At 45.3% G+C, this 27,399-nt stretch overlaps 1 protein-coding gene across 2 annotated transcripts; it reads left to right on the top strand.

Annotated features, from left to right (window-relative positions):
* The first annotated feature begins 206 nt into the window (after positions 1 to 206).
* NEURL3 (neuralized E3 ubiquitin protein ligase 3) lies at positions 207 to 23,337 on the top strand. Of its 2 annotated transcripts, none has more exons than XM_029604297.1 (4): positions 207 to 290; positions 20,528 to 21,028; positions 21,962 to 22,033; positions 22,540 to 23,337. In XM_029604297.1, exons 1-4 carry the CDS (start codon positions 284 to 286, stop codon positions 22,794 to 22,796), a joined length of 837 nt encoding a protein of 278 aa, XP_029460157.1. In that variant the 5' UTR covers positions 207 to 283; the 3' UTR covers positions 22,797 to 23,337. The 2 variants fall into 2 exon arrangements, with proteins under 2 accessions (XP_029460157.1, XP_029460156.1); XM_029604296.1 differs by lacking the exon at positions 207 to 290 and adding an exon at positions 18,304 to 18,423.
* Positions 23,338 to 27,399: the final 4,062 nt, after the last annotated feature.

Raw genomic sequence — 27,399 nt, 5'->3', positions numbered from 1 at the left:
GGATGCCCAAACTGTTCATTGCATGGTGGTGGAAATTATAACACAGACTGGAAAGATTTTCAATAAAAATGAACTTTGCACATACATTAATAAAAAGCTAGCTGCAAATTTATGACATATATCCCGGAATATTAAAAAAAAAAAAAATCTGGCATCTCTTGAGGCAGAAATTCCCCTTGGCATGCGGCTGGGACCGTCCAGGACAGGGAGAGGGGAGGACGACTGTTTGAAAGGAAGACGAAACCGAAAGTGAAAGTGCACTGGGGAGCGGACTGGAGGGTGAATGACGAGTGAGTAAGAGCAGAAGCGATGAAGGAAATCCCGGGGAGGGGAGGAGGGTGCTGGGAACTTTCTTGGTATAAATCGGTAGGGGTGAGAAGGCTGAGGCGTCTTTTCAGCTCTGTACAGGAGGGATGTGGGGGTTTCCAGCCCCCAGAGTCTCAGCCCTGTGGTTCCTCTCGTATCTCATTCAGCAGAAGTCTCTGAATAACTAAGTGAACTGTGGCTGAAAAAAGTTTGATTATATGTAAAAAAAAAATTGTAAGTAAAATAAATTAAAACAGAATGATACATTAGTTTCACACATAATATACATAAATTATTTCAACCATTATAAAAATTAAAAAAAAAATTGTTTTTAATCTAATTGTTCCTGGATGGGGGGGGTAGTACTGACACCATGTTTTGTAATATTGATCATAAAATAGGTACGCCTTACATACAAGGAGTAACAAGATTTGGATGTGACCCGTGGTGTTCATTGTGTGAAAAGAGAACATGTCACACTGGTATTTTATACATAAAAATAACCTAATGTTCAAAATTAGCATGCACTTAGGTTCTTTGAAAGCACACACTGTGTACTAATATGTATATTATGTGTGAAACTAATGTATCATTCTGTTTTAATTTATGTTGTGCCAGGAGGTGGACCCTTGGCATTGTGCAGGATTAGTAGGCTCCCTGGTCGGACCCAGAGAGTGCCTGCCACCAGGAGGCGGAGCACAAGAGGTGACAGAGGCTAGCTGGAGCTTCGCCACTAGCAACCCTTGGGTACCCGGGCCACCTGGTCTTAGGTGGGCCTCGCAGGATCTCCTTGACAGGAAGTTCAGGGGTGTGCCTACCACGATCAAGGGTGTGCGGTCGATAGGCCATAAGTCGTGGGTGCCTGAGAAGGCCAGAAGAGAGTCTCTGAATGTATGGCAAGGATCAAGGCCAGAATCAAGGAAGTGTGGTCAGCCAATGCAAGGGTCAGAGCCAGTAGTCAGTCCATGGATAGTCAGGCAAAGCAGAGGTCAAGTTCCAGGAGACAGTCAGATGTGGTCAAGTTCAGGCAGAGGTCAGTTCCAGGCAGCGTGCAGACGTGGTCGTGGAAACGGGCAGAAGGTCAGAGGCAGGCAGCGATCAACGTAGTCAAAGGGAAGCCGAGGTCAGTACCGAGAAGACAGTCCGAAAGGTACTAACTGGGGAGACGAGGAGACAGAAGGACTCTGGAACCGAGGGATGCTGGAACAGAAGGACGCTGGAATAGGACTGGAACAAAGGCTGGAATGAGATTGGAACAAAGGCTGGAATGAGATTGGAACAAAGGCTGGAACGAGACTGGAACACAGACTGGAACGCAGAGGCAAACTAGAAATCACTAGGCTCGACCTGATTGCCAAGGCAAGGAAGTGAGAGTAGGAGCTTCCTGTTACAGTGCGATCAATCAGGGCGCGCCGCGGAGCTTGGATCCGCCCCTGGCCCTTTAAGGTGCCGGATGGTCCGCGCGTGCCTAGGGGCAGGGCCGATGCCACGGAGGATGCCGAGCCCCGCCGTGAGGCCTGGCTGGAGGAAGAAGGTCCGGCGACTGCCGCTGTGGGATGCCGAGGCCTAGCTGTGCTTGCTACCGCTGCAGGGGAGGATGACCCAGGACCCTTGGAGGAGCTGGAGAGGTGAGCAGGCCTGGGCGCAGGCCGAGCATGGATGGGACACCCAACAATTTATTTTACTTACATATTTTTTAATATTTTTTTTACATATAATCAGTCATTTTTATTTGTGTCCATGTGTGTATTATATTTATTCTTATTATTTATGGTATTTGTGATGTCTAAACATCTTTATATGTTTTTAAATGGTTTTATATTTTCATGTTATGTATGTTTTAATTATAGCAGCCCCTGAGGCAGCTCTATCAATAGAGTGAAACTCGGCCAGAGTCGGGCCCATATACTGTGAGAATAAAGAATTTTGCAAATATACCAATCTCATTCTTCTTGGTCGCTACACAGCTATATTGGTTCAGCTTCCGTTTTGTTTTTTGGGACCATCCACAAATTGGTGTCATTTGATGTTGAAGGATTGGATGAGATTACAGGTCAGACGCATGTTGAATAGTATCTGGGAGAGGACTGAGCCCTGGGTACTCCATTGGTGAGCTCAGTTTGTTGGTCATATAACTGATTGTGTTCTTTTGGAAAAGAATGATTTAAATCACTTTAGGGCAGTGCCATCGATGCCAGTCATTTAAATGTAGAATTGAGTTGGTGATCAATAGTGGTGACGGCAGCTGAAAGATTAACTAGGACAAGGAGAGAGTCACCACCTTGGTCCAGTTGAAAATTAATACTGTCTATGATGGTCGATAGGACCAATTCTGTTCCATGGTCTTTCCTGAAGCACGAGTGATAGTGATGTAGGACAGTGGTTCTCAGCCTTTTTTCTGGTGGGACACACTTGACAGATAATGCTCACATGTGTAATGCACAGAACACATAACCATCACGGGCTAAATGTAAACATATATTCTGTATCCATAGGAATCCTCCACTCCCCAACAATGGGTACAGAGCAGAACAAGGACATTTCCCCATACGACTCATCATACAAAAAAAAGATATTTTGATTCTGGTATCATCTCAGGAACAGCATCACAAACTCCTTCTACTACCAGGTGCATTGTAAAATAATGCAAAACCTGAAAAAAAAATCCTCAGCAAATGTGTAGCAGACCTGTCATATCATAGCGGTACTAACGCCACAGACTCAAACTGCAATAGCCCTACCCATGAAAGGGCAGCAGTGCTCCACCAATCCATATCCTATGGGGAAAACACAACAAATAAGACTGATACAAATCCCTACCTGCTAGTAAAATACCTCACCTCAGTCACATATGCAGATCCAACCTTCACCAAACACAGACTAAAAGACCACACATTTCAAATGTGGAGGCAAAACTGGAATGGAAATCTCAAAAAGCCACTCTGCATGCAGCGGGGAGAGCTGTAACAGAAATCCATTTATTTTATTTTTTTGTATCTATTTGATTTGTATTCTGCTTTTTCAGGCACTTCAAAGCAGATTTCATTCAGGTACTATAGGCATACCTGGGAACTAGGGGGGGGGGGGGGGTGTCAACTGCACAGTGCGACTGGATGCTCACAAATTTGCTCTCATAAACACTCTTACCTGTTCACACTTACTTTCACTGCTCATTCTCTCACATTCTCACATGTCCATTTACACCTTTACTTCTGCCATTCTCCCACTAACACACAAATATTCATATCTCTCCCTCTTCCATGCACACATACCCACTCACTTTCACACCCATGCTTACTTGCACTCAGCTGTCTCCTACTCACCTACATAAACTCTCAGATGTCTTCTTCCTACACAAATACACACTCACTCACTCTCACAGACATGCTCATTCATTCTCTCCCCCCCTTTCAAAACACACTAGCAACGGCAGACTCTGACTTGGGCTCTTGGAGCAGCAGCAGCCTCTTCCTTCTCCTCCTGTGCTGCGGAAGTGGACGCTGCCTGTTTCTTACTCCTCATTTGATGCACGGGCTGGAAATTGCAATGTCAATTGGCCAAGGCTGGATACAGGAAACAGGCTGTGCAGGAGCAGGTGGTGTCACGAGGAAGCGAAGTTAAGAGTTAAAAAGGTCTGGAGATGGTAGAAATCACTGTCAAGTTCCTCCTTTTTCAGCCGCGCAAAACCAATGACATTCCTTTCTTCTTTCCAGATCCAAGCAGATTGGTTTTGCTGCAGCACCAGGAGATTTCCGGTATTCGCCCGGAGACTCCAGTAATTCTTTTATGATTCCAGAGTCTCCGGGCCAAATCTGGAGAGCTCCCAAGTATGACTATAGGTACATTTCCTCCTACACTAAGCAAAGTACAAAATCAGAAGAAATGCACATTCCCAAAACTGACATACCCATGCTGCCATCATCCCTCACTTCTCCCAAATACTCCCTTTCAATCATTCCCCCCACACTCTCAAATCCCTGCTCAGCATTCCCGACCCCTCCCCCTTGCATCCTCTTCCTTGTGCTCGCTCTCTTGCCCCATCCACTCCCCTTTCCTGCTCACTATACCACCACTAACTTGTTTCCCACCCCATCAGAGGCGGATTGGCCTATCGCGGGATCGGGCATCCCCCATTGAGCTGGTCACGTGATCTTCATCTCAGCTCCTGCTGAGATGAAGCCACGGAACTGGGCCTTTGGTGGGGCCGCCACAGAATCCAACCTATTGCGGCCTGAGGCTGTCATGGCCTGAGGGAGATCTCGGTGGGGCTGTGACAGAGCCCAACCCATCACGGCCTGAAGGAGCTCTAGATGGGGCTGCAAAAGAGCCCAATTTGCTGCGGCCAGAAGAAAGGCTTACGGCCCAGGGTCGGCAGAAAGTCACATCTGGTGGTAGCAGGGCCGCCTCCTCTCACCTCCCCTCCTCTAAATAATAGGCATCATGGGTGTGGCCAAGGTGCAGAAGAAAGGAGGACACCTGAGAGGGTGTTTGTGTGTTTACATAAGAGAAAGAGCTTGCATGTGTGCATGAGAGAGAGATCCTGCATGTGTGTATGAAAGAGAGCGACTACATGTGTATATGATAGCACCTGCATGTGGATGAGAGCTGCATGTGGAGGAAAGAGAGTGCACCTGCATATGTGCCTGAGAGCCTTCGGATGTGTATGAGAGAGAGAGCCTGTATGTATGTATGAAAGAGAGAGTCTGCATGTGTGAGCCTGTGTGTATGTATGAGAAACAGAGAGAGCTTGAATGTGTGTGTGAGAGCCTGCATGTATATGAGAGAGAGAGGATAAAGATTGTGTGGCCCTCTTCACCCAAATCCACAACAATCTCTGGGAAATCAAAAGATGCCAGGTATTTATTTATTTGATATATGGAGAGCTGGAGATTTTTTAATTATTAATTATTTTAAATTTTGAGGTGTTATTTAATGTGTCTGTTTTTAGAAAATATTTTATTGGTGTTTGGGAAATATTAGAACAAATTTATATGACTTTTTAAATCATTAGGGGCCCAATATTGAAGATGTCCTTTTAAGTAACTTGGCCAGATACGACTTATCCGGCTAAATTACACGGTATATTCAGCAGCACGGCTAGATTGCTGAATATACACATAGCTATATGAGTTATAACCATCTAATGTAGCTGGTAAACTTATGTGGCTAAGACCGAATATTGCTACTTAGTTGCATAAGTTAAGCGGCTAAGTCGCTCCACCCACAACTTATGTGTTATGGTTTTGGTATGGATGTGAACCCCTGGGCCGAGGTGAGAGATGACTCCACCCACAGGAAGGAACCCTGTGAGTCTCACCGTCAGTTGGCGTGGTCTCAGTATCAGGACACAGCTGGAAGTCAGACTTTATTATGAATGAGAGAGAAAGGAAGCATAACCCGATGATCAGGGAATGCAGTAAAGGAACAGGTCTGAGCAGAACCCGTGGAGTGGGAAATGCTGTCAAGTACAGTTCTTGAACTGAGGGTAATACCGGTAGTGGCCCGCGGAGCGGGGTACGCCGAAGATGACTTGCACGGTGATGAAGATGCTGAGGTTCTGGAGCTCAGATGGTGTTTGAGAACGATGAAGCAGTATCCTGCAGTGCAGGGTAGGGTGTAGCGAATCCTGCTGGTGAAGATGTGGTAGTGGCCCGAGGTCTGAGGTATGCCGCAGAGAATCCCAGCAAGCTTGCAGAGAGATGAAGTAGAAGTACTCACAAGGGTTGGTTCCAAGAATACAGGCAGGGTGGCCTTCCGAGGAGCGGATAGCCTATGAACGCAGAAGACCCCCCAAGGAGTGGGTACTCAGAGCGGTCACCCAGTGAGACAAGAAGTAGGAACCGGAGCTTCAAGGAGAAGCGGATACAGCAAGGAGAAGAACTCGAAGGTGTGGAATAAGCAGGAAGGAAGTCCTTGCTAACTCGTCTGAGTGTCGGGCCAGTCAGCTAAAATACAGCAAGGCGCTGACGTCATGCAGAGGGGACGCCCCCGAGGTTCCCAGCATGACGTGTACTAAGATGGCCCGTGCACGCGTGCTAGGAGACTCCAGGAACAAGATGGCGGCCAGCATTGTCCACGCCATCCCGGGGACGCCAGGGAGGTCAGTGTTCGCTGGCAGAGGCCGCCACTCTTCCGAGAATTAACAAAATAGCAAGAAAAGAGGTGAGCATGAGAGGTCACAGCCGCCTGCGACCGGGCGCAACATTATGCAGCTAACTTTTTAGCCATATAAAGGAATTATGTGGCTAAGCAGCATCCACTAAACGTAAGCGCATATTCAGCGGCCGCTACTTAACCAAAAAAGTCCTGCTTATCTGGCTAAGTAGTGTTGGATGCACTTTGAATATCTGGCCCCCTATGTTTGGCTATTTTGATATTTTTATTCTTTTCATGGTTTTAATATTATGAATGATGTCTTATATCTCCTGATTTTACTGCTTGATGTTTTGTGAGGAGCGACTATGTTTCAGTTTTTCTATTGTTGCACTGCATAATAGTCAGGCTTGTTGTGGTTACCAGAGCATTTTTGTGAGCGAGAGAGAACACGTGAGCCAATGAGTATATGTTTGAGCAAGAGGACTATTTAAGCCAGTGGGCCTATGAATGAGTAAAAAAGAGAGCGACTGAGCCAGTGAGCATGTATGAGAGACAGCATGTGATCTAGTGAGCATGTATGTGAGAGAGAATATAAGGGAGTTTGTATGAGAATGTACATTGTGTTAGACAGAGAAGAACGTTTGTGCATATCTCCTGCCCCTTACTAATCCATGACAATCTCAGGGTAACTGGAATCTAAAGTTTCCAGGTATGGAGAGTAGGGGATTTATTTTAGCTTTATTTTTAATTATTGGATATTCTTTGCTGTGCCTGCTATTTTGAAATATCTTATTGATGTTTGGGAAATTTTAAAAAATGTTAAGCCTTATGCTCACATTTGATGCAACTCCAACATTACTCTCTGCATCAATGGCAGGGAGTGGCAGGAAATTTGAATCAAACAGTTACCAACAAGGACCCTAAACTTGGTGGTCAGTGAAACAGCTAAGTATGGGAAAATAAGTGTGGGAGCTTGCTGGGCAGACTGGATGGGCCGATTGGTCTTTTTCTGCTGTCATTTCTATATTTCTATGTAATCATTGGATGTTCTTTTCATCAGCTGTTTTGAAATATTTATTCTTTTTATGAGGTTGGTTTTACTATTATGATTGATGCTTTCTATTTCTTGATGTTATTGTTTGATGTTTGGTGATGAATGATATTTGTTTTTCCATTCCATATAGTCTGGCTTGTTGCAGTTTTAAGTTCAGTTTTTATTTGTATGTTTCTATTTATACTTTATTATCTCTTCATTTTATATTTGTGAGGGTCTGTCTGTCTTCTACATGTGTGACTGAGGTGAGGTATTCTGCTGGCGTGTAGCAATGCTTTCTCTGAGTGACTAGTTGTGTATACAATTTTTTAAACAACAGTTTTTGACCAACAGCATTAGTGTTCCATTTCTGTATATAGCACAAAAAAATGTATTTGAGTGGTCAATGAGATTTTAGTAATTCCAATGGGCATTATTCAGTGTATTTTAATTTTTGAAGTTTTAATTTTACTTTATCTTATTTTATTTTATAACTATTCATTTGCATTTTATATCAGCTATCATGTTTTTGGGACAAAGTAAGAATGATTTGTCCCCAATTTAATTTATTTGTAAACCGACGACGTGCAAACAATATGTTTGGTATATAAAAATGTTAAATTAAATAAATAAATACATAAATAAATAAATGTAAAACCTGTAAGCAATGCTCTAAGATGTATGTGCTCAGCTTAGAGGGAACTATGGCATGTACTTTATATGCAGGGCTCTATAACAGCATGGTTTGTTCTGTTTTCCTAATAGCAGGTGTATTGGTGTTTTAGGGTCTGATGTAATATTTGCAGTGTTGCCTTTTCATAAGTAGGGTTATTACTGTTTGATTGCTGGTAGTTAGTGCTGTTTTTGTATGGGAGGTTTACTATATTGCAATTCAGTTTACTCAAAGCTTTCTGAAGGCCAAGCCCACACCCAACACCTATTACAATAAGCTGCCTTTTTTGCAGGGTTTTCTGGTTGATGCCATGGTGCATGTAAATAATATACATATTGTACGTGATATTTTTTACCTTAGAAGACTGTACTTTGAATGTTCTTTTTCATGTAAAATCTGTTATTATAAATTACCCTTGCACTAGCCCTGGCTGCACAAGAGAAAGCAGGATTCCCATCTGGAGCTCTCCCTTGTCTTGGCCAGGGCTTAAGTTTTTCTTTTTATAAGCCCAGAGAAAAGTATGGATCACGTCTGGTCCCCTATCCCCTGGACTAGGTTGGCAGAGTCAAGCCTGGGGAGCCATAAAAGCAGCAGACTGTATAGCGTGCAGTCAATGGGAATGCACTGGATTGGTGGGAGGGTGGCGGAGAAGTGGAGGCAAGCTATAGGCACAGGAAGGGAGAGAGGGAGCCAGAAGGAAGTACCTGTGCAATGTTGGGGAGGCTTCTGTCTGAGGTGACTGGACTGAACTGTGAGAGGAACAGTTAACTGTGGAACTGTCGCAGAGGTGTGGACCCTTGCCCCGAGGTGGGGTTAGTGCTACGTGAGAGAAGGCCCCCACGGGTCCCCACCGTCGGGAGTCGAGATTGGACGGGAAGCAGAGATCAGTTGAAGCTTCGCCAGTACCAGCCCTTTGTTCCCCGCAGGTTGAGTTCTTGGGTGCCGGGGCCAGCTGGTCTTAGGTGGGCCTCTGCGTGGATGATCCCAGGGATGGCCAGGCGTGGAGCGAGACACGGAACAGCGAAGATCCAGTCCAGGGGCCACCGCAGGCAACAAGAGAAGTCAGGTCTGGTCCAGGGGTCAGAGGCAGGCGGCAAACTCATAGTCGGGTCCGGTTCGAGGGTCAGAGGCAGGCGGCAAACCCGAGGTCGGGTCTGGTCCGAGGGTCAAGCCAAAATCAGTCCGAAGAGCAGGGCTGAGGAACTAAGGCAGGGCAGGAAAACGGAGAGTGGAACTCAAGATCAGGAACAAGCGAGAACGAAGACTGGAACTCAGGATCAGGAACACGGCAACTCAGGAACTACGCTCAGGACAAGCGAGGTGACCTGCCAGTTAGAGCTTGCCTTAAATACTCTGAGCCGCTGACGTCATCAGGGGGGCCGGCGGAAGGAAAGTTCCCTCTGAGGCCGCTCCGATTTCGGTGCGGCCTCGGAGGGAATGGAGGGAATGGAGAAAGCCATTGGGGCTCCCCTAGAGCTCGGCCCGTGCAAGGTGCACTAGTGTGCACCCCCTTGCGCGCACCGACCCTGGATTTTATAACATGCGCGCGGCTGCGCGTGCATGCTATAAAATCGGGCGTATATTTATGCGCGCCGGACAGCACACACAAATGTTCCCTGCGCGCGTAGGTTTAAAAATCCGGCCCATTGTGTTCATAAAAAACATGATGATGGAGTGGAAGACACTGCCCACTAATTTGAGCACGATTCCTCTGCTCTCCCAAACTGGGAATACGAGGAGAAGAGCAGTGTAAAATAGCAATGGGAAAACTTGACATTGTGGTAAGATTTGAAGGCATGTCTGTCTGATTGTATTTGGAGGACTGGCTTTCATTGCATAGTACTTCCGACACTGCAGCTTTAGAAACAGCCAACAGAAAAGCACTGTGGAATGTGTGGGCTAAGAGATCAGGTGAAGGTCTGCCAAGGAGAACAGACAAGATGGCTCACAGCCAGCATAGAAACGATTGATGGAATGGACAAGTGCAGATTTTGTGGAACAGAACTGTAAATGGTTACATATCCTGTGGCAGGATGTGATGTGCTGATGTCAGAAGGCCTTTATACAGAAAAGCAAAACAAGGCAGTAAGGCTTGTCCGTTGGAAACTGGGTAAACATTATAACATCGATGTACCAAATAAACCCTAAAAGAAGAGAAGAGAACAAAGAAGTTGTGATCACCTGGGACATTCCTATTCCCACCGACAGGAAGAGCAATCCTAGAAAACCAGATATTGTGGTGAAGGAGAAAAACATAATAGCATTGCTGATAAAGGTGGCAGGACCCAGTGACAATTTTGCAGATCATATGGAGAAAGCTAAGATCCTTAAGTACCAAGAGATGCAATCAGAGATCAAGAGATGTGGCAGAAAGCTATAGAAATAGTCCAGATTATATTGGGTGCCACTGGCTTGATTAAGCATTAAAAACAAATTACACCATATGAACTTCAGAAGGAGGCTCTCATTGGCTGTACTAAGAAGGACATTAGCAGTAAATTTGAGACACTAAGGGCCGGATTTTAATAGATACGCGGAGGTGTAGATTTGTGCGCGCAATCCGGCCGAGCCCTAGGGGAGCCCCGATGGCTTTCCCCGTTCCTTCTGAGGCCGCTCCGAAATCGGAGCTACTTGGAGCTACTCGGAGCTACTCCGTTCCCTCCCACTCCCCCCTCCCTTCCCCTATCTAACCCGCCCCCCCCCCAGCCCTACCTAAATCCCCCCCCACCTTTATTTTCTTATTTATGCCTGCCGGCGCGCGATCCCCTGGCATGGCCGCTGTGCCAGAGGCCTTGGTCCCGCCCCACCCCTGGACCTTCACGCCCACTCCCCGCCCCTTTTTTCAAGCTTGTGCGCGTCACCGGGCCTATGCAAAATAGGCTCGGCCCGCGCAGGAGCGGGTTTAAAAGGGTTACGCACGTATATTACACGTGTGACCCTTTTAAAATCCGCCCCTAAGGCTGGGGTCATGTATGGAGCAGTAAAAGGTTATTTAGCAAGGATGGTCTACGTTTGTCCTGACGAGAAATTCAGTTCATACATTATCAGGCATTTAAACTAGAGGGTGGGGGTGACAGGAGGTGGCCAATGAAATTGGCATGTCACCTCCAAGCGATATAGGAAGTGAGAGGAGAAAATAATAATCAGCTCCCAAAAGCAGAAGAGGTGACTAGGAAGAGCAGCAAACCAAAGGAGAAAAGCTGGCAAGCTATAACCACAAATGCTCATAGTCTGGGCAATAAAATCCATGGTGGAAGCAGACTTGGACAATTTTTACTGTTACAGAGACATGGTTCACTGAGGCTCATGATTGGGATATGGCCATCCCACGCTATTACTTATTAAAGAAGGACAGGGAGGACAGAAAAGGGGGAGGAGTAGCAATTTATGTCGAAACAATATCCACTGTAATAACAAACCCACGAGTAAAATACAAAATAACAATAAACAACCAAGAAATTTTACTCAAAACACCGCGCACACACTGATGAAAAATGAATTCCAGAGAAAATTATTTAAAGACCATCGTAAACATGCAAAGGGACTGCATTAATGAACTTAATGACTGATGTCTCAGCAAGCACGCAGGATGTAATCGTAGGTCATTGGCAATGCCTTTAAACATAATATCTTATGATTGGATGTAGATGATACCACTATAGTATTTTCTGGGGGATTTTTTATATGCACATCAAAATGCCTTAATAGACTGCTTAATACATTTATCTGAAATGCTGTTTTGATGTTGAATGACTCAATTGATGAAGAGTGACCGATTTTAAGGACAATCGGATTTCATGATGTCATTAGATGATTACAGAGAAATACAATTTAAGCAATGTCATCTGGGGCCTACCTCAAATCCAAGTCCTGATGAGTTTACAAACTGATTGACTGACAGGAGACAGCGTGTAATGGTAAATGGAACCCACTCTGAGCAGAGAACAGAGTTAAGTGGAGTGCCACAAGGATCAATCTTGGGACTGGTTTTGTTCAATATCTTTGTGAGTGACCTTGTGGAAGGGATAGAAGGTAAAGTTTGTCTATTCGCAGATAATACTAAGATCTGCAACAGAGTGGACACACTTGAAGAAGAGAGAATGAAAAGTGATTTAAGAAAGCTTGAAGAGTGAATGCCAAGAAATGCAGAGTCATGCATCTGGAATGCGGTAATCCAAAAGAGCTGTATGTGATGAGGGATGAAAGACTGATGTGCACGGGCTGAGAGAGGGACCTTGGTATGATAGTGTCTGCCATTCTGAAGGTAGTGAAGCAATGTGACAAGGTGATAGCTAAAGTCAGAAGAATTCTGGGCTGCCTAGAGCGAGGAATAACCAGTAAGAAAAAGGAGGTGATAGTGCCCTTGTACAGGTCCTTGGTGAGGCATCACCTGGAGTATTGTGTTCAGTTCTAGAGTCCATATCTCAAAAAGGATAGCGACAGACTGGAGGCTGTTCAGAGAAGGGTGACCAAAATTGTGTGGGGTCTGTATCAGAAGACATGAGGAGAGGCTGAAGGATCTAATTATGTATATCCTGGATGAGAGGAGATGCAGGGGAGATATGATACAGAACTTCAGATACCTGAAAGGTTTTAATGATGAACAAAATTCAAACCTTTCTGTTGGAAAGCAAACAATAGAACTAGGAGTCATGAAATGAAATTCTACGGGGGACAACTCAGAACCAACGTCAGGAAATATTTCTTCACGAAGAAGGTGGTGGAGGCCTGGAATGCCCCTCCAGAGGAGGTGGTGAGGACAAAAACAGTAAACAAATTCAAAAGGGCATGGGATAAACACCATGGATCCCTAAAGGCTGCAGGATGGAAATGAAGAAAAAGGGGGTAACCTGCATGGAGAGGCAGTTTCTACCCTTAACAGAAGGCATGGGGGTTACTACCAATTAGCTTTCATGCTTTTGTCACAATTGCAACATCGCTCTCTGCTTCAGCAGGGGTTAAAAAAAAGGGAATTGGATTCAGGTGAAAGCCAATGCTGGGCCCTGACTTTTATGGTCTGGTGTACAGATATGCAGAAATTAGGAAAAAAGCGCAAGATTGCTTCTATGGCCAAGTCCAAAAGCAAAGCACGTTCAAGCAGCACTGTCTGAATCATCAAGAAGGCTGCTCACCCTGTAAAAATGATGCTAACAATAAATTTGTTATGGGTGAGACCAATGGTTCTCAACCTTTTTTCGGCCGGGACCCACCTGACAGATGGTTCTCACATGCGTGATGCACTGAACATGTGACCGTCACGGGGCTAAATGTAAACATTTATTTATTTATTTAGAGATTTTTATATACCGCAGTACGTAAGGATATACATCACCGCGGTTTACATTTAACAATAACTTAGCAACAGGCTTTACAATTGACATTATTAATAAGTATTAATTAGAATTAATTACAAATAACGGGATTGACGGAAAAACAGGCTGTACAGACCGTGGACCATCCATTAGTGTTTAAAATACAAAAATAAAATTGAAGTAACTAAAAATATTTACGAACCAACACTCAAACCATAGAGCATATAATACAATAACGGTGCTGAGAGGGAATACAAGTTCTAGATTGAACAGAGAATAATTCTATTATATAAACATGCACTCTGCATCCACAGGAACCCCCTCAACTCCTATCAATGGGTGCAGAGCAGATCTAGGGCATTACCCTGTACAACTCCCCATACAAAAAAGATATTCTGGTTCTGATTACATCTCAGTAAAAGCAAAACCTCTCTTTACTACCAGGCACAATAAGCACCCCTTATGAAAAGACACTAATTTACCACTAATGCATATCCTATTGAGAAAACACAACAAATAAGATTGATACAAATGCCTACATGCTAGAAAGATGCCTCATCTCGGTTACACAGACAAAACCGATCTTCACCAAGTACAGAAAGACCACAAATTATAAATATGGAGAGAAACTGAAATGGAAAACCAAAAAAGCCACTCTGCATGCAGTGCAAACCTGGACAAATGGAAATAGAACCTAACACAGTCCCAGGATTTGCAATAATGCACACAAACTAATCCATACAATACACCTGTATTATGGAACACACTCAAACAGTAACAACTCTACCTATGAAAAGGCAACACTACAAATATTAAACCAGGCCCTAAACACTAATACACCTCCTATTAGGAAAACAGAGCAAGCCAAGCTGCTATAGATCCCCACACAGAAATAAGTGTAAAACTACAGGGAAAAATAACCCTTGCTGTAGTTACACAATGTTAGGTTCCATATTAGGAGCTACTACCCAGGAAAGAGATCTAGGCATCATAGTGGATAATACTTTGAAATTGTCGGCTCAGTGTGCTGCAGCAGTCAAAAAAGCAAACAGAATGTTCAGAATTATTAGGAAGGGTATAGATAATAAAACAGAAAATGTCATAATGCCTCTGAATCGCTCCATGGTGAAGACCCACCTTGAGTATTGTGTACAATTCTGGTCACCTCATCGCAAAAAGAAATAGTTGCGATGGAGAAGGTACAAAGAAGGGCAACCAAAATGATAAAGGGGATGGAACAGTTCCCCTATGAAGAAAGGCTGAAGAGGTAAGGGCTGTTCAGCTTGGAGAAGAAACAGCTGAGGGGGGATATGATACAGGTCTTTAAAATCATAAGAGGTCTTGAACGAGTAGATGTGAATTGGTTATTTATACTTTTGGATAATAGAAGGACTAGGGGGCACTCCATGAAGTTAACAAGTAGTACATTTAAGACTAATCGGAGAAAATTCTTTTTCAATCAATGCATTGTTAAGCTCTGGGATTTGTTGCCAGAGGATGTGGTTAGTGCAGTTAGTGTAGCTGGGTTTAAAAAGGTTTGGATAAGTTCTTGGAGGAGAAGTCCATTAACTGCTATTAATCAAGTTGACTTAGGGAATGGTCTCTGCTATTACTGGCATCAGTAGCATGGAATCTTCTTAGTGTTTGGGTACTTGCCAGGTTCTTGTTACGCGCCCCGCCCGCGGCCATCCCACACACGGGCCTGCTCACCTTCATGGTTCCACAGTGGGTCCCGGGACGACCTCCCTCGCCGTAGTTGCCAGCTCTGCCAGGCCTCGGTGTCCCGCGGCGGTGTTGCGTCCGTCGGTCTCAGACGGCTTCGACCTCTGTGCCTCACCTTTCTTCCTTCTCTCTCCTCAAGCCTTGGGAAGATGACTGCTGCCGCGTCTTCATGCCGCTCTCTCCGGCGTTCCCGCAACGGCTACGGTGTTCGCCATGATTTCCTGAGGGCCTCCTAGGGTGCGCGTGTGCACGCCACCCTCGTCTTTATCCACGTCATGGCGGGAACCTCGAAGGCATTGCCTCCGACTGACGTCATCACATCCTGGTATTTAGCCTGCCCTTCGTCTGCTAACAAACTGAGTTAGCAAAGATTGGATTGGATTGGAATGCCTCCGGTCTAAGCTGCTCTGCCGCTTCCTTGCTGCCGCAGGAAGCTCTCTCTGCCCTTCGGGGTAATTCATCGCTAACCTGGGTCCCCGCTCCTCGGGGACCTTTATGCTCTCTTTCAGGTACCCATCTTGGGATACCGGGTACTCGCTCCTCGAGAGCCTGCTCTCCCTAATCTGGTGCCTACTACTGAACTACTTCTGCCTGCCAGGATCTTCATCAATACAGCTGTCTACTTCAGTGAGTACTAACCCTGTCAGTCTGTCTCACCTTCAGCTGCAGCGCTCGGTCTTCATCCGGGGCCTTCCTCTGCTACCCTGCGATGCCTATTATCTACTCGAGTGTGAGATTGGTCTCCTCTGCTGAGGACCCCTGGACTACTTCTACTGGTTTACTTCATTGCTGTCCACTCCCCGGGCAGTACCATCACTGCTGTACAATAAATACAAATTCTCTGTTACCTTATTGATGTTGTTTTGTATGTATTCATGCACATATGGTATTTCCATTTATTTTATTTTTTGTACATTGTATTGATTTACTTTTAGTAAGATATTTTGATTAATCAAACCAATAAATAATAATAATAAAATGTTCCTAATTTTCTGATATGTTCCCCCTTCTTTGTCACTGGGGATACTGTACCCCTCAACTGCACTTTTGCTTTAGAAGTCTTGCACTTAAATGCCTAAATAATGAATTTGTACATGTGTGTGTGTGTATGTGTGTGTGTGTGTGTGTGTGTGCAGGGGGGTGCCCCTTGGAAAAGAATTCATGGGAGCAGCTTGCTGGTGCAGTGGTTATTACCTTTAACCAATAAGCCTTCACACTCTTGATGCAACTCCGTCATGGCTCTCTGCTTCAACGGCAGGGGGGGAAAGGGGAATTGGATTCGAACAGTAACCAAGGGCCCCAACTTTTACGGTCTGCGGAAACAAATAAGCAAGGGGGTTACTTGCTAATGCGGCTGTTACTACCCTTACTAATGAGCCTGATACTTTGATGCAACTCCAACATTTCTCTCTGCTTCAACGGCAAGGCGTAATGGGGAATTGGATTCCAAGAGCAACCAACGGGGGCCCTGACTTTTACAGTCAGGGAAACTGATAAGTATGGGGGGGGGGGGGGGGGTAACCTGCATGACGCGGCAGATACTATCATAAGCTCGCTGGGCAGACTGGATGGACCATTTGGTCCTTTTCTACCGTCATTTTCTATGTTTCTAATATTGCAGAGGGGTTAGAAGAAAAGTTTGCCTTTTTGCAGATGACAGTAAGATCTTCAACAGAGTGGATAGCCCTGAAGGCAGGGCCGATTTATCCCAATAGGCAAACTAAGCAGTCACCTAGGGCACCAGCCATCAGGGGGTGGCAAAGAGCAGCCATGTGGGACTGCGAGTGGAGCCCATCTTACTAACGGCCAAGAGGAGTAGAGACTCAGCGGGTTGCAAGCAGCACCTAACTTGCTTGCAGCCAAGAGAAGCAGAGACTCAGCGGGCCATGAGCGGTGCCTCTGTTTGTGTGTGTGTGTGTGTGAGAGAGCAGTGGTGTTAGTGAGGGAGACCGTCACTAACCCTTTGAAAATCCACCCCAAAGCATGCAAATCTATCTCATGCATATTCATGGTAGATATCCTGAAAAGCTGACTGGTTAGGTGTGGCCCGAGGACTGGTTTGAGAAGCACCAGTTTATTGGATGGGGAAACTGACTGTGATGGGCAAAAAGCATTTGAGAAATATGAAAATACTTGGAAGCCTTTACAGTCTTCTGTTCTTTGACTTATTTCCTATTTCTAAGAATATGCTCTAAGGAGGACCCTGTGACTCTCGGTGTGGATAGGGGATGGGTGGAATGGGTTGATCAGAAATGTGTGCATATGTTTTGGTTGATACCACGCTTGTTGTGAGTGAATAAGTGTTTGAACTTGTTCCCAATAAAAAATTAAATTAAAAAATAAAAACAGAAGGGCGTGGGACAAACACAGAAGATCCCTGCTGACTGGAGATTAGAAATGAAGAAACAGGGTAAATTTCCCAATACACCTGATGTTTATATTGTATTTATTTAAAAAGTCTTATTTTCCACACCTTCCAGTTAGTTCGGTGCAGATAAGAACTCCTGCATCCATTTCTGCTTGGGGGTAACTTGCAGGGGAGTGGTAGTTCTTACTCCCCTTAGCAGAAAGCTTGGGGTAGCCTGCATTGAGCAGTAGTTACTACTACTGCCCTAAAAAACTCGCTGCGAAGACTGGCTGGACCAGTTTGTTCTTTTTCTCCATTTCTTAGGTTACTCCATTCAGTCTTGCTAACACTTGTCTTGTAATTGTTCGAGTAGGCACTTTAAGCACGTGCAGCGAGCTTGTGCTCCTGTCATCTCTTCACCTTTTTTTTTTTTTCTGCTACGGATAATCTGTGCCTGTTTGAATCTCCCCCTCTGGCTTCGGTGGTATCAGAGCTGTCAGGAGGCAGATCTGAGGTCGCTGTCAGTGATGTCCGCCCTTGTGCTGGGGACTCTGCTCCTCCCCAGACCCAAGTGCTGCTGAGGCTTGGCACGAGGCCAGACTGCAGTCAGCGCTAGGAGGAATGCATTGGGCTTTTACACACACTGGAAATTCCCCACTGATGAAAGGAAAATGAAACAAAATGTATTGAAACATGATCCCTGGCACACTCATAAAAAAAATACCCCACACCATGCTTTCTCTCCACCTCCCAGTGTATACAAACACTGTGTTTGATTGGAGGGGAAGAATGGTGGTAAGAGATAAGGCAGGAGAATTTAAAGCCAGAGCAAGCCTTGCAGATGTAAATTCATCTCTAAGGACTCGGACAGGTAGCAGCCAGGCAGTTTCAGCTCCGGAGAAAGCCATGGGATCCTGTCTCTGTTCTGTCAGCGGTAAGAATATAGGTCACAAGTGCCTGCTGTGTGCACACAGGCTGCGACACACTGTGCCTCTCTCACTCCTCTCATTTGTACAGTATATGCTGTGGAGGGGTGCCTCTATCACTTCTCCATCCCATGCAGTATGTGCTTACGGGGGGGGGTTCTGTCAATGTGTGTATCTGTGTGCACACGGACTGATATAATGTGCCTGTATCACTCCTCTCTGTTGTACATTATGTGCTGGGGGGAGGGGTGATGATGTCTATAATGTGTGTCTGTGTGCACATAGGCTGCGACACACTGTGCCTCTGTCATTCCTCTCATTTATACAGTATGTGCTGTGGAGGGGTGCCTCTATCACTTCTCCATCCCATGCAGTGTGTGCTTCTGGGGGGTTCTGTCAGTGTGTGTATCTGTGTGCACACAGACTGATATAATGTGCCTGTATCACTCCTCTCTGTTGTACATTATGTGCTGGGGGCCAGGGGAGGGGTGATGATGTCTATGAATGTGTGTCTGTGTGCACCCAGGCTTAGATATAAAGTGCCTCTGTCAATTCTCTCTTGTATGTATTGTGGGGAGTGGGAAGAGAAGAGGAAGACTGGATGTTTGTGTGTGTGCGCGAATGTGAACATACAGGCTGAGATACAATGTGCCTCGACCACTCTCTCTTGCACAGTATGTGTTGTGGAGGGGACTGTGACTGCCTGTGTATCTGTGTGGAGGCTGAGACACAATGTGCCTCTATCACTTCTCCATCGCTTACAGTATGTGCTATGGGGGAGAGGGAGGGGCTCTGTGAGAGTGTGTGTTTGTGTGCACACAGGGTGACACAATGCGCCTCTGTCATTCCTCACTCCTAGAGTAGGTGCTGTGGGGAGAGGGAAGAGGATGAGGAGAGAAGGTGACTGTGTGAATGCTTGCATGTCTCTGCGCTTCTGTGTGCACACAGGCTGAGATGCAATGTGCCGCCATCACTTCTCCCTCTTGTACATTATTTGTGCTATGGGGGGACTGTGAGTATGTGTCTGCGTACATGATGTAACTATCAATAATCCTTCTCTTGCACAGTATCTGCTAGGAGGTGAGGGAGGGGGGCTCTGAATGTTTCTTTCTCTAGGTATGGAGGGTCTGTGGGAGGGAAGGGGAGGGGGTTTCTGTGTATGAGCATATGTTTTCATAGGATAGGGCTGCCAGTACACCCCCAGGTCAGACTGATGCAGTCCCAGTTTTACCCTCCTGCATACAAGTAATTGTAGTTCTGATTTTCTGAGGCAAATCAATGGAAAACAATTGCAAATAGATGCAGGAATGGGGCAGCCAGTTCTGTGGACTGTTTCCAGGCACACACTGCCTTCCCCTGAGCTTGCAGGAGAGCTGTCAGAAGAAGTTTGTTTTCATGAAGCTTTGGCCTTCTTTCAACCTAAACAGCTTGATGACAGATGATTTGCTTGTTTAAAAGGAGCTGGTGCCAAGTGGAACTGAATTAATGGATCCAGACATATTCCGATCCTTTCAGTTTCTTTATTACTGTGGAGATATTACACCATTATATCTCACGGGGCTAATCAAAACCCTTGCTTTTAGTTTCAAGTTTACTCTTCAGTAGGTCCCATGTTTTGCAGCTTATCTTGCCAAAGTTCAGGGAAGATTAGCACCCTGAGCTGGGGATATTTCCAGGGCAGGCAAGAATGACACCCACGGGTGGAGTGAATGAATACAAAGACCAGGATAGCTCTCATCCCAAAAGAAGGTGGTCTCAGATAATTCAGTCCCCTCTGTGTCCAAGAGAAAGGTAGAGTTTGGACATCTGGTGTCAGTAATGTGCTGCCAGTAATTAGCAGGGTCTTTCTCATGGGACCTCTTCTTGGATATAGTACAGAACTGGAATAGCTGTATCTGATAGCATTCAATGTGCTCTCCAAAGTTCATGTAGGGCAAAATATTTGGAAAGTTCTTGGTCTCTTTAACAGCTCCAGAGCCTGAAAGTAGCCTAAGTTATCTCCCGGGATGAAGAACCAGCATTCAGTTCCCAATCTTTTGCCAGACGCTGCCCTCTTCTCTGCATTCCCAGGCTCCTCTGGTCTCCCGTCTAAACTCCCTGATTTCTTTTCAGATGGTGGCACTTGCTGCAAGAAGACTCCCAAGCCTCTCTTCTTCCACCCCTTCACCAAAGGATGCAACATTGTCATGGACGAGCTGCACGGCTATGCCGAGAGGAAGAGCTCCTTCCACAATGCAATCCTTTTCACCAACCGGCCCATCCGTCTCCAAGAGGTCGTAGCACTGAAGATCCTTAAGGTGGAGGAGCACTGGAACGGCGGCGTGAGGGTGGGCTTCACCTCCGTGAACCCCTCTGAAATTGACCCTCTGAAGTTGCCTCCCTTTGTCTGCCCCAACCTCACCGTGTTGCATGGGTTCTGGGCTGCCGTCATACCTGATGAGTTTGCACAAGAAGGAATGGTTACCCAGTTCTGGGTGGATAAGAAGGGGAAGGTCTTCTGCAGTAGCGATGAGAGGATAAAAGTCCATCTTCTGTTTGATGGAGTGCCAGTGGACTATCCGCTCTGGGCCATTGTGGACGTCTACGGCAGGACCAAAGCAGTGCAGCTGCAAGGTAAGAGGGCAGGACTAGCAGGGCATCGTTTTTCTGGAAGAATTTAGTCCCCTCACAGTCAAGAGGTTGGGGAAAAGGGGTCTCGACATCCTCTTCCATTCTTCTTTGAAATTAGTTTCATTCTTTTTTTCAGAACAGGTTGATACAAGCTCGTTTTCACTCCATAGCGTGCATGAATTTTGAGTTTTGATTTCCTTAAGGAACCGAGCGCTACAATTCCATGCAAAAAGTGGGATACAACCAGGATTGGATCAACCTGTTCTGAAAAAAAAACCCCAAAGCATGACAATCTTCTAATAACTATGTTATATAGAGAAGATCTAATGTAGGTACAATGGGGGGGAGGGGAAGGGCACTAGATTTCTTTTCATCTCCTCTAGGACCCTGCTTCTCCGATTCTCTGGGCTTCATTCCATGAAGATTTTTTTCTGTAGGCACACAATAGGGAAAGACTCCACGTGAATAAGGCCTTGTAGTTTCTTTTCTTCTTCTAGTAATGCTTTGTACACCTACAAAGGTGAGGCTTAGCATTCTGCACCTCATTTGCTTAGCTTGAGCTTAGATATTTTTGGACAAGGTTTCTGATCCCAGAACACCGTTTTGATAAAATTTTAATTTGTAAAAACGGTATATAAATACTTTTAAATAAATAAAATAAAATAAAACGCCTTGAACATCCCAGGAACTTCTCTCAAAAATCCAGAAATAATGTTAATTTTATGCTCTGACCTCATCCTCCCCCCCTCCTCCTACACTTCTCTCCTCTGCCTTCCTCTCTTTCTGCCCTTTCTTCTCTTCCTCTTCTCACCCTCCTGTCCCTCTCCCCATCTTTATTCTGTTCTGTGGCCTTCTCTCTCCTCCCGTCTGTCCTGTTTTCCCCTCTGCTCTTACACATATTGTGTTCAACACCTTAAATCTTGTTTTCTCTTTTAGACACTTCCAGGGTCGCCCAAATGAAGAGGCTTCCTCCTGCCACCTGGTCCAAAATCCCAACACTGCCTAAAGGTTTGTGCCTCTCTTTAAGAGCCATCATCCAAAAAAAAACTTCCCCGCTGGCTGGAATGCAAAATGCAGCACTTCTGTTAACATCATAAGAGACACCATTCACAGAACCTATTCAATTCTGTTATATTATTATTATTTATTTGTGTGGCACAAACCAAATGTATGCAGGTACACATAATAGACCGTCCCTAGTCCGTGAAGCGTACAATAAATTATAGACAGACAACACATACTAAGCAAACAAGAGGCTTTGCATACTATGAGGCATCACTGACTGCTCCTGTTCCCCAAGAGTGGTTTCACTTATACTGTAGTTTGAGTTGTCAGTTTTGTTTTCTTAGTCTTTCACCCCAAGACTGCAAGTGAGACCTCTTATCATACTAAGAGTGCCTCTTACAGAGGCATTAATAGATTAGCGTGACCAGAACTGTTGAGGAAAACCCCTCTTCCTTGAGATGATTTTTTTTCGTGGACCACTACAATGACAGCTATTTGTGTTCCCACAGAAGCTGCAGAGTCCGTGAACTGGAAGTGCCTCCTGCGATACGGTGATACGGAAGAGTGCGCCATCTGCTTCAGAGCGGGTGCCGATGCCATTATCTACCCCTGCAGTCATGCCTCCATCTGCTTTCCCTGTGCCCAGACGGTGTTCCAGACCACCGCCGTCTGCCCGATGTGTCGTAGGAGGATGGAGTCCGTGCGCCGGGTCCCATGCAGCAGCAGTGCCAGGGCCAGAGGGGGCCAGGATGTAAGCGGAGAGTGACCAGTGGCAGGGGACTCCAGCCTTTTCCTGCCACCTTCACCCACGGAGTGAAGCAAATCCTGCCAGGGGAGCCTGGTGAAAAACGAGCACCGGGGAGTGACGCATCACACAGACTGGGACAGGCTCCGTCCCACGAGGACATGCTGGTCAGATGCACTGAGAATAGTTATACCAGTTAGGAATGTTGGACTTGAACCATGAGAGCATCAGAGAGAACAATGAAAATGTTTTATATGTATTCTTATAGGTCTGCTTTTGTGTTAATAATCATTTTAACAGAATGGATGGTGGTTATACAGATGAAGTCAAAGAGCATGTGTTCCTACCAAATGTTGAAATAGGGTTAAATTACCATGAACGTGCAACAAAATATGTAAACATATTGCCTAAAATTTACAAACTTTTACCAAGGAACTATGTAACTGCAAACTAGATGGTTTTGATATGCTGAGAGAAACTGCCTACAGGTTTGGCTGTTGCCAATACATATGGCACAGATGTATTGCAGATCTTTTCCAGAATAAACTTTGCTAAAAAGATATTAACGTGTGTGTTTGTGTCTTATCTCATCCTCAAATCAGACTGTGTCAAACCCAAGGTCCAGCAACAACCAGAGGATTTGTCAAAACCGCTCCAGTTTTAAAGATGTGAGCCTGTTGACAGTTGTGGTATCCTAACCAGACAAACCCCTTTTCTCCATTACTGTAGCCCTCTTCCCTCTTTGGATTGCATGCTCAGTATTATGCAGTGTATTGATGTAAGTGCATGCTATCCTAGGAGGGGTGGAGTAGAGATTGAAATTTTAGTATTGCGAAAGCCAAGCTTTGTTGTTTGGGAAGGGGAATGGTTCTCCATGATGTGCTGAGAAATGAGTGAGGATAAGGCAAAATGGGCAATATGAATGAGAAAAACTATTTTTTAACTTCCTTAACTTCTGAACACCATTCCTTGTAAATTCTTTATTAATATGCATATGTAGTTTTATTATTACAACAAAAATAATGTTTCCCACTGCTTCCTATGGAGCAGGACGTAGCAACTGAAGTGTGGGCAAACAGTTTTGGCTTCATGCCCTTAGTTCAATCTAACATCACAGTAGGAGAAATGTGTTTCTTCTGTCACATTCCAGACACTGATGTCAATATTGGTATATTGGGGGAGCAGTCTAAAAAAAAAAGGCATATGAAAGGGGCTTACATGATTTCCCCAAGATCCAGAGGGCTCTGAGCTGTATTTTTTAACATAGAATATGATTGTTTTTATTGACTAAAGTTAGCAAATATCTTTCTGCTGGAAATTGTCACAAAACTCAAACATGGGTAAATTGAGTCCCTTCTTAATAAATTGTATGAATATTTTCCACTTGTGGATTCAGGGTTGGTTTTTGGGTTTTTTTTTGTGAGTTCCCTGTATGGATTTTAACAATAGGGTTAACAGTATTACATTCCCCAAGAGTTGGAGACTCAGATATGTATATCCTGCCAGTATGAAAACTTACTCCTGGGCAGGTTACAATAAAACCATCAATCATACACATAACATAAAAAAGCCAAGATACCAGTAAAACAGAAAATATGGCTGGCAACAAAAGCCAAGAAAAATACAGAATACAGGGGCTGAAAATGCCAGAAAAGACGGCAGCAAAATACAGAGAGCAGAATGCTCTTAGACAGCTCGAGCTTTTAATGCTGCTTTCAGTGAAACAGGGTGGTGGGTGTGAGGGGGAAGGGGTGTTTATTGCTAACAGACCTCCTTTACCACCATCACCCACATCCCCCTTCCTTGTCCAAACACATTTCCCCAAATTAACATTTGAAGCATTTAAGTTGACAGGTCTGTCTGGTAGGATGTGCAGGGAACCTAAGAGGTTGGATGTTTCATTTACTTTCATTTATTACATTTCTTCATCATCGAAAAATATGCGGCCAAGGCAAATAACAGTAAAATAATAATAAACAGAGTCAGTACAGAAGGCAGCTACTAACTTGGTCGTCATTGTAAAACTTAGAGGGCAGTCTTAAAGATCTAAACACGCATACCTGGTGGCAAGGCAAGATAGGATACAGACATTGAAATATCTCCAAGGGCTAAACGCATAGGAGGCTAGCGCTTTCAAAGGAAAGCATGAGAGGTCATGGGATGAGGGTGAAAGGGAGTGGCAGTACAGCACTTTGGCTGTGGGGGAAGAGGCAGCGCTTGGCAGCAACCGTTCCTCACCCTGAGACTGAGGGGATTGGGAGGGAGTGTGGAAGGCATAAGAAAATGCCATACTGGGTCAGACCAAGGGGCCATCAAGCCCAGCATCCTGTTTCCAACAGTGGCCAATCCAGGCCATAAGAACCTGGCAAGTACCCAAAAACTAAGTCTATCCCATGCTACTGTTGCTAATAATAGCAGTGGCTATTTTCTAAGACAACTTAATTAATAGCAGGTAATGGACTTCTCCTCCAAGAACTTATCCAATCCTTTTTTAAACCCAGCTACACTAACTGCACTAACCACATCCTCTGGCAACAAATTCCAGAGTTTAATTGTGCGTTGAGTGAAAAAGAACTTTCTCCGATTAGTTTTAATTGTGCACCATGCTAACTTCATGTAGTGCCCTGAAAGAGTAAATAACCGATTCACATCTACCCGTTCTAGACCTCTCATGATTTTAAACACCTCTATCATATCCCCCCTCAGCCGTCTCTTCTCCAAGCTGAAAAGTCCTAACCTCTTTAGTCTTTCCTCATAGGGGAGCTGTTCTGTTCCCCTTATCATTTTGGTCACCCTTCTCTGTACCTTCTCCATCGCAACTATATCTTTTTTTAGATGCGGCGACCAGAATTGTACACAGTATTCAAGGTGCGGTCTCACCATGGAGCGATACAGAGGCATTATGACATTTTCCGTTTTATTCACCATTCCCTTTCTAATAATTCCCAACATTCTGTTTGCTTTTTTGACTGCCACAGCAGCAATCATTCTTCAGGCCCATGGACTTTATCTAAAAAGAGGGATCATGGTTCTTGTTTGGCCCAGCTGGCACCTCCTAGTGACCACAGGAGCTGCACACCCCACTTGCCAGCACTGGAGAGAGAGTGCACTGCCCACAATCTTGCTCGCATGTGAACTGTGGCTATTCCAAGCACGTGCAGCTGACAAGAAAAGGAAAAATCAAAGAGTATCCAGTACGGTAATAATTGCTGTACAAGTGAACAGGGAAGCACAGGGTTCTGTTCTAGAGAAGATTGTCGCCAAACAGTTTGAGCTGGCGCGCTGAACCCAAAACTGTAGCAAGACCAGTATCCAGACAGCCTGCATGGCTATATTAGAAAATGTACAAAAGAAAGGTACCACTGAAAATGTAGGAAACAATCACAAATGATTCTTATAGACACAGGTGGGACAATTGTAAAACTCTTTATCTTTTTTAACTTGGGCAGTTTCTGCCTGCTGCTTTGTGTTTCTAGCTCAGCCGGTTCCTGAATTAAATGGGCTATGGTGCCATGAATCTTCATTCCTAACACTGTAACTCGGGAGGGAATGCCAGGGTGGAGGGAGAGTTTAAGGGTTTGTTGGGAACAGGGTTCAGAGAAGAACAAGCAGTGAGCTTAGAGGAGGTGAGAAGATGGGCAGTTTCCTCTTCAGAGATTCTGGAAAAGGAGGAAAGGGTAGCAAGGGTAAAGGAACGTGTCAGGTCCAAGACCTCCCTGCTGAAAATGAGTTCACTCCGGTTTTCAAAAGTAGAGGGAGGGGTTTAGCCAGAGACATTTAAGCAGAACCGAAAACATCAACGTGATTCACATTTCTGCAGGGTGAGAGTATACAGCACAGGGACAATACAAACAGTTATGTCAATCCTCTACCCACCTGACACAGTCAAATTTCAATAAGACCTCCACAATACTCTATTTACAGGTAGAGGTATTCAGTGACATAGGTATGAGCATTCATAGGGCTCTCTGGGTTTAACGGCTCAGCTCAGCCAGCTAGCCATCAAGTTGCCAGAACACGTCATGCTCCCAGTAATTTCTTTTGAACCCCTGAGGACCAATCAGGAGCCTCAGGGGTGGTGCCACGTAGCAGGCTAACGGCTATCTAATCCCGCCTCTGCTTAAGCCACTCCGCGGCCTTATACACAAGGCACTGGCTTCTGACGGAGCCGACCCTGGTTTGCAGCCAGCTAGAGTACTTTTTGCCCTGACAGGAGAGGGGAGGAGAGGGAAGTGAAGTGGTGGTCTGGTGGAGCTTGAGATTACTTTGCCAAAGTTTGGGCAGAAAGTGAAGAGAGGGAGAAAGCAGTGGTGCCTGGAGGAAGGCGGATCATCAGATGGACATGGTAGGTTTGCTCGTTGAGTGCAATTGCAGACTAGAAGAAAATGAGCATGAATTTGGAATTCATGAAATCAGCGGGAGGGTAGAATTTTGGCCAGGGGCGTTCTGCAGAACGGGTACAGTAATGTAGGAAGCAAACCCTGGAGATGAGCCAGAGTTGGGGTGGGCGAATCTTCGACTACCTGGGCCCAGGGCAGCACTATAAGAGCGCCCCTGTGAGAAGCTGAATAATGCCACTGAGGGTACCTGGCACCAGCTAGGCCCACTCCTTACTTTCTGCCCT

The sequence above is a fragment of the Rhinatrema bivittatum genome, chromosome 5 (genome assembly GCF_901001135.1).
Source record: "Rhinatrema bivittatum chromosome 5, aRhiBiv1.1, whole genome shotgun sequence".
Lineage (NCBI taxonomy): Eukaryota > Metazoa > Chordata > Amphibia > Gymnophiona > Rhinatrematidae > Rhinatrema > Rhinatrema bivittatum.
This window is presented reverse-complemented; position numbering and strand designations above follow the sequence as displayed.